Below are 7493 nucleotides of genomic sequence, written 5' to 3'. Positions count from 1 at the left end.
CCGCTCCAGTCCCACCACCAATTGCTGTCACATTTGCTCCCGTTGCTGAACCGTTGCATGTGTGGCTTGGCTGCCATGGTCCAGTGTATGGCTGCCACATCCCGTAGTTCTTCACAGCTATGTCAAAACTGTGTACCCAGTGGATGTCGTGTTTCTCAACATCCACCCAGGTGTCCAGCCCAGGTGTCCAGCGAGATATCAACACCTATCTGGTTTCTTGCATGCAGCGACTGCTTTAGCTTCTGCAGCAGCTGCTCAACGATCGAGGGCTTTGTCCACACCAGGAGTCGACCCGGGCGGAAGAGCTTCTTGCTATGATCCGCCTGCAGAAGCTCCCCCACGATCTCCTCTTTGAGCTCCTTCTTGAGCTGTCCCTTTATCTGCTCCACCTTCGCTGGCAGCTGCTGCTGCCAGTTCTGGTTGAACTGTTCGAACTCTGACTTGATGAAGGTCATAGGGTGACTGGTGATTCACCCATGGTGTCCAGCCCAGGTGTTGATATCTCGCTGGACACCTGGGCTGGACACCTGGGCGGATGTTGAGAAACACGACATCCACTGGGTACACAGTTTTGACATAGCTGTGAAGAACTACGGGATGTGGCAGCCATACACTGGACCGTGGCAGCCAAGCCACGCATGCAACGGTTCAGCAACGGGAGCAAATGCGACAGCGATTGGTGGTGGGACTGGAGCGGGCGGTGGGCAAGCGTGGAGCAGCAGCGGTCGCGGGCGAGAGCAGGGTGGTCCCCCGGGAGGGGCACCCCCCTCCCTGGGGGCCACGACAATGGACACCGCCCAGGATGCCTAGGAAGCCGACCGGAGGTATGAACCGCTTCATATAGTCCAATTAATATACGTGGTGTGACTGACTGGAAACTAGAACAGCATGAACTGCTTCGACTCGCCTTGTGTTACGACATTGTTGTACTTACCGAAATGCATGGGTCACTTGTGGGTAGGCTATCCCGGCTGATACCTGAAGGGTCACGCTGAAGAAGGAGCTCAAAGAGGAGATCGTGGGGGAGCTTCTGCAGGCGGATCAAACCGAGAAGCTCTTCCGCCCGGGTCGGCGCCTGGTGCGGACAAAGCCCTCGCTCGTCGAGCAGCTACCGCAGAAGTTGAAGCAGTCACTCTGCGCAAGGAACCAGTACGCGGAGATAGGTGTTGATATCTCGCTGGACACCCGGGCGGCTGCGCCGACCCTCAAGGCCCAAATCAGAGTTCGAACGGTTCAACGAGAACTGGCAGCAGCAGCTGCCGGCAAAGGTGGAGAAAACAAAGGGAAAGCTCAAGAGCTAAAAGAAGAGATTGTGGGCAAACCCATCAAGAACTTCTCATGACCGCCTCTCAGCTTTCGGCTTCGGAGCCAACGGACACACCGAACTGTAGGTAGGGCGGTATGGATCCCCATACCGCTCAATCCTGCGGTCAATGCAATATCACCTTTTGAAACGTTGGCCGACTTCCAGTCGGCCAACGCGGCCAGCTACAAAACCACAAAGCCTTGTCTTTGCAGCGCGTTGCTTAAGAGAACCACTTTGGCTGCTCCCTGCTTCAAACGTAATCTGTAAACAAAGGTGCTTAGGCACTGCTGTTCAGGCGACCTCAAAACGAAATAGCACGGCTGGCAATCAGTCAACTGGCTGGGATGTCGCTGGCTACGACGTCATCGGGCCGGCCTTTCAGGCCACCCTGGACATGCTCGAATGGCCAAAGCTGTGTGAGCAAGTCGCGCGCTTTGCAAGCACCCACGCTGGCAAGCGCGCATGCAGGGCATTGCACGTCCCCGAGGACCCCAGAGAGACTCTGCGCCTGCTGGAACAGACCCGGTGAGTAGCTAAGACAACACCCGCTTTCCCTTACTAACTTCTCCTTCTCCCACATTACTCCAAGACCGCAGCTGCTCCTCATCGCGCCACTCTTCCCCCTGCGTCCCTCCCTCCGTTAGCGCCATTACCGTACTGGAGTACGACTGGGCCACCTCCCTGGACTTTGGCGGTATTCAAACCAGCGACGCTGAGTCGGGTCTATCCCGGGCGTCCAAGGGGGGTATGCTGAGTGCTGAGCAGCTCAGGGCCCTGGTCAGCCTGGTGAACGGTGGGTCACCGGGGGGAACTCGCAGGGGGGGACGAGAGTCACATGGGGGGGGGGGGCAGCAGAGGCAGGAGAAGGAGCGGGGGGCGGGGGGGGCCGGGGGGCAGGTCGCTCTCGCAAGTAGAAAGGTTGAGGGGCAGTGGGTGGGTGGAAGGGGAGATAGCAGGGGGGGGCCCACCCGCCTCAAGTATCATCACCACCGACAGGTGGAAAGTGATTTCCACATGCTCTCCTTTGTTTCTTTCTTAGTTTGTTTTTGGGTGTAAGCCGATCTCCGAACAACCGCACCCATGTCGGTACGATGTCACACACACACACACACACGCACACGCAAACTCCACTGGCGCGGTGTTGCTGTCTGTTCCTTTCCTCGGCTCCCATCTTCGGCTCCTCGCCTGGCCTGCCTCCGAAACCTTCCCCGCCCCGGCTTTCCCCCCCACACACAACCCACACACCCCTCCCAGGTGCCGAGCGGCTTCGCAAGCAGGTGGTTGTGGCTGCGCGGGAGAACGACGCCCTCCGCCCGGACAGCCCGGTGCGGGTGCTGCTGGCGGCGGTGGGGCAGGTCAGGCAGCAACCCCTGCTGGTGCGGTCCGTGGTGATGGCCATTGACGAGGAGGGCCGGGTTCAGGTGCGGGTGAAGGGGTGAAGGGGGGAGGGGAACAAGTCGACACAACCACCTACTGGGATCAGCGATATGGGGGTTGTGAACGGGGGGAGGGGGAGGGGGCGGGGCGTATGGTAAGTGTCGAGGGTTAAGGGGGAGTGGCCGCCAGGATTGGATGGGGCACGACGGCTTCCGTTTCCACCTGTCCCCCACACACCCATGCACACGCACACGCGCGCATCTGCGCCTTCCTACTGCTGTTTCATACTTCCCCCCTCAACTTCCTCCCCCCCCCCCACACACACGCACACGCACACCAGGATTCGGCTTCGGAGCAGCTCCGAGGTTTGAGGGCCCGGGTCAAGTCCATTCAGGCCCGAATAGCTGCCGTACTGAAGGGATACGGAGGGGAGGTGTCGGAGAAAGGGGGACGAATGTGCGTGGCAGTGCCGGCAGGTGCGTGTGTGTGGGGGGGGGAATGGGCCTCCGAGGGGGGGGTTACTGGGAGACTGGGGGAGAGAATCCAAGTGGGTGGGGGTTGGGGGGAGCGGGTTTAGTGGGAAGTAGCGGGGCTTCAGGGGGGATGAGCGAGGAGGAAGGGGAGGAAGACACCTGAGACTGGTTGGCTGGTTGGTTAGTTAGTTCGTTGGTTGGTTCGTTGGTTGGTTGGTTGGTTCCATCTTCCCCATCACATCAAGTTCCCCCCCTCACCCCCCTCACCCCCCAACCCCCCTCTCACCACCACCACCACCACCACCCCCACACACACAGGCACCAAGATTGCCAACGGTGTGCTATTGGGCTCCTCCCCGGGCGGCGGCTTCCTGCAGTACATTGAGCCGCCGGGGGTGGTGCCCCTCAATAACGAGCTGGGGGCAGCGAGGGCGGAGGCCCAGGCGGCAGAGGAGGCGGTGCTGTGGCAGCTGACGGGGCTGGTGCTGGGGAGTCTGGAGGAGCTGGAAGACACGTTCAGGGTGGGTACTTATGTATGTATGTGTATATGTATGTATGTATGTATGTATGTATATAATATGTATTGTATGCTGTTCGGGAATTCTGTGCTGTGCGGAGGATGTGGGTGTCTTTGTCTTTGCGTCACGAAGACGTCGTGAAGCAGGAAAGGATACGGAAGGGAAACCCGCAGTCGCAGCCATGCATACAGGCAGGCGGCTGGCAGAGGTTAAGGCCTGACTTCTGCTCCCAGTCGACCCAGTCGACCCGGGTTCAAATCCGCCTGCCGGCTCCTCGGGTGTTTGAGGAGTGATGAAATGGGAGGTGGCCCCCCATCATATGGACGGTGTAGGACGTGATAATATCAACTTGCGAGCTGACCAGGAACTAAGTTGATGCGCCGTTGATCCGCTAGATTTGGTTGGATGCTGGTGGTGAGTTGCCGAACCCAACGAATACATTCTGAAGTCGGATGGGGTGACGGATTAGGGTGCCCCTCTAGCAGGGGAGAGCAGGGACTGCCCCGGGAAAGGGGGCCGCTGGCGAAGTTAACCACCCTGTAACAACATACATACATACATACATACATACATACATACATACATACATACATACATACATACATACATACATACATACATACATACGTACAGGGTTTAGGCGGTACGCCCATTGCCGTACAGGTAGTTGCCTGGCTGGACGTGCTATCAGCTCGGGCGCGGTACGGCATGTGGATCCAGGGTGTGCTGCCGGAGGTTGTCCCGTGGGACACGGTGTTTCACGCGCGCGGCGGCGCTGCGATGCGGCGGCGGGCGCGGGAAGAGGAGGCGGGGCCGGCTGGAGAGGAGGTACGGCAGGCGTGCTAGTGCTGGTGCTGGAAAGGCATTATGGGTCATTTTATATACGGTTTTGAAGGGTCTACTCGACCACATGCCCATGTACGACATGTGGGACAGGGGGGTCATATCTTCACCCTGCGGCCGCTACCCGGCAGACCCTCTGCCTCCCCCCGCGGGTATTTCGGGGCACCCTCATCCAGTCACCCAAGTCAACTTCTCAGTGGATCGCTCAGGTTCCGCACCCACCACCAGCATCCAACGGAATCTGCCGGATCAACGGCGGCTCAACTCCATTCCTGGTCGGCTCGCAAATTCTTGATCTCAGGTCACCACCGTCCATCAACTAGGGGCACTTCACCTTCCATTATCGGAGGGATTTTCGACCCTGACAGATCACGATCCCTGAATCTCGCGTGGGGATTGGTGCGTGCTCAGCCAGTAGTGCATATAAACAAAAAGCTAGATCACTTATGCGGGCGGAGGGTGTCGAACCCTCGACCTTAGGATTTCCCAAGTCATATTGAATATGAGACCTACGCGCTAACCACTGCGCCACGCCCGCTTCTGTCCGATGATAATTCGCGTTGAATACCCATATAAACCTGGCAGCCTGAAAGGACAACCGCCCCACTCTCCCGGGCTCCCCGGCTACTGCTGCTTCTGCTGTTGCTGAACACTTGCTACTTTTACTGGTACTGCTAAAATCTTTAGTACTATAATTGGTCAGGCAGTGCCTTTTTTATTACCAAAATGCGCTTTGTAGTTTTGTCTCGGGATGGCCGTACAACGTGTGGTGCGCACAATACTGTGTCGTACACCACGCAGGCTGGAGGCGACTACGGCGACGGCAGCTTGATGCGCGACCCGGAGGAGCGGTATGCCGTACGATTGCGCGGACTTCGGCATCCGCTGCTGTACGGAGAGTACCTCACCCAGAAAGAGTCGCTGGAACGTGCCGTACGAATGAGCCCCGCACCCGCCGCCACCTCCACTTTCGCCTCCTCCCCCTCATCGCCCTCGTCACTTAGCGGCTCGCGAAGGCGGCTGCTCGGAACCCGGAAGGAGGTGATGCTGCGGAGATCCGGATCCGCATCTGACAGTGATGACGGCGACGGCGGGGATGGGGGCGGGGGCGGGGAGGCCAACACACCGCAGGTGAGCCCTCCGGCGCCCAGCCAGCCATGGTGGTCATGTGGGACACTCCGCCCCTGCAGCCACCTCACCCACATCACCCTGCCCCCTCGCCACCTCCTGCCCGCGGCGGCGCGGGGAACACACACGCACACACCAAAACACACACGCACATGCGCACACTTCAATGCATCTCTACTGCATCCCCCACATCTCCCCACCCCGTCCGCTGGCCCCCGCCTTCCCGGTTTGGTTCCCCTGGGGCCCCCTCCCCCGTCCTGAGCCTGACAGTGCCCTCGCTGCCCCCTCACACACACCCCCTCACCCGCAACCCCCCCCCGTGCCCCCAGGCGGCACTAGCTGCTCTGCAGGCCCCCCGGCCGATAGACTGGGTGGTCCGACCGGACACCTCCGTGGTGGTGATCACGGGGCCCAACACCGGGGGCAAGACGGCGGCCATGAAGGCGCTGGGGCTGGCGGCGTGCATGACCAAGGCGGGGCTGCCGCTGCCGGCGGAGGCGCCCGCGCGAATGCCCGCGTTCTCTGCCGTACTGGCGGACATTGGCGACGAGCAGTCGCTGACGGCCAACTTGTCCACCTTCAGCGGCCATTTGAGGCGGATACAGGTAGAGTGAGTGAGGGTGTGAGAGAGCGTGTGTATGTGTGTTGTGGGTGTGTTTTGGGCCCTCCTACTCCCCCCATCCCCTCCCCTCCGAATCCACCTCTCCAAAAACACAGCACACCTCGTTATCCCTCCCCCCCTTTTCCAGCAGCTTCACTCGTTCGTGGTTCGCCTTCCCCCCCTTACCCGGGCCCCCTCAGGCGCTACGTGCTGAGGCGGACGGCAAGTCCCTGCTGCTGCTGGACGAGCTAGGTACGGGCACCGACCCGTTGGAGGGGGCGGCGCTGGGGGTGGCGCTGCTGAAGAGGCTGGTCAGGGGTGAGTGGGTGGGCTTGGAGGTGTGTGTGTGTGTGTGTGTCGGGCTTACAGTGGGGAGGGTTGGGGGCAGGGTTTGGGGGAAAATACCCCTCCACACACCCTTCCATACACCCCTCCACCACACACCCTTCCAGGCGGTGTGGGCTCCGGAGCTTTGACGGTGGCCACCACCCACCACAGCGTCATGACGGGACTCAAATTTGATGACCCGCGGTTCGAAAATGCGAGTGTTGAGTTCGACGAGGCGGCTCTGGCCCCCACGTACAAGTTGCTGTGGGGAATACCCGGGCGGAGCAACGCCCTCAACATTGCGGCGCGGTGAGGAGAGGAGGGGTGTGGGGAGGGCGGAGAGAAGGGGGAATGGAGAGGCGAGGGGAGGGTGGAGGGGAGGGTGGAAGGAAGGGTGGAGGGGAGGGAGGGGTTCCTCCTTCATTCCAACTGAATCATCAACCACGAACTCCTGAATGTACTGGTGGTTGGTTGGCGGGTGGGTGGTTGGGCCTGTGTGTTTCCCTCCGCAGTCTGGGTTTGGAAGAGTCGCTGGTGGCCTCAGCTCGCAGTCGGCTGGACAGCGGTGTGGCCTCCGTCAACAGCGCCATCGAGCAGCTGGAGGAGCTGCGGGGGCGGCTGGAAGCGGAGGAGAAGGCCAGCTGGGGGGCGGACAGGGATGTCAAGTAAGAGGGGGGGAGGCTTATACGCGCGAGTGGGGGGGGGCGGGAAAGGGGCGGGGGAAGAGAGGGGAGGATGTCCGGAAAATGGGAGTCGAGGGAGGGATTGGTATTGGCGTAGGGAGGATTACATGGGTGACTTGACGTGTACGGATGAGTGCCTCTCGCCTTAGAGCCTGGTCTTGAGAGAGTGAGTGCGCTTGTTTGTCGTTGTCGTCGTAACCATACAAACATACATATATACGTACATGCATACATACA

At 60.1% G+C, this 7493-nt stretch overlaps 1 protein-coding gene across 1 annotated transcript; it reads left to right on the top strand.

The window, feature by feature from the left end:
- Nucleotides 1-1664: 1664 nt before the first annotated feature.
- VOLCADRAFT_40753 (uncharacterized protein) lies at nt 1665-7215 on the top strand (the record flags this gene model as incomplete). The annotated part of the gene is made up of 11 exons (XM_002953964.1): nt 1665-1831; nt 1951-2099; nt 2561-2727; nt 3024-3165; nt 3475-3677; nt 4338-4502; nt 5319-5648; nt 5996-6250; nt 6447-6564; nt 6699-6882; nt 7086-7215. Coding segments are annotated over 11 exons (2010 nt in total), but the record flags the coding sequence as incomplete, so codon positions are not given.
- Nucleotides 7216-7493: the final 278 nt, after the last annotated feature.

The sequence above is a fragment of the Volvox carteri genome (assembly GCF_000143455.1).
Source record: "Volvox carteri f. nagariensis unplaced genomic scaffold VOLCAscaffold_39, whole genome shotgun sequence".
In the NCBI taxonomy this organism is placed as follows: domain Eukaryota; kingdom Viridiplantae; phylum Chlorophyta; class Chlorophyceae; order Chlamydomonadales; family Volvocaceae; genus Volvox; species Volvox carteri.
The sequence above is the reverse complement of the archived record's forward strand: the minus strand, read 5'-3'. Positions and strand labels throughout refer to the sequence as shown.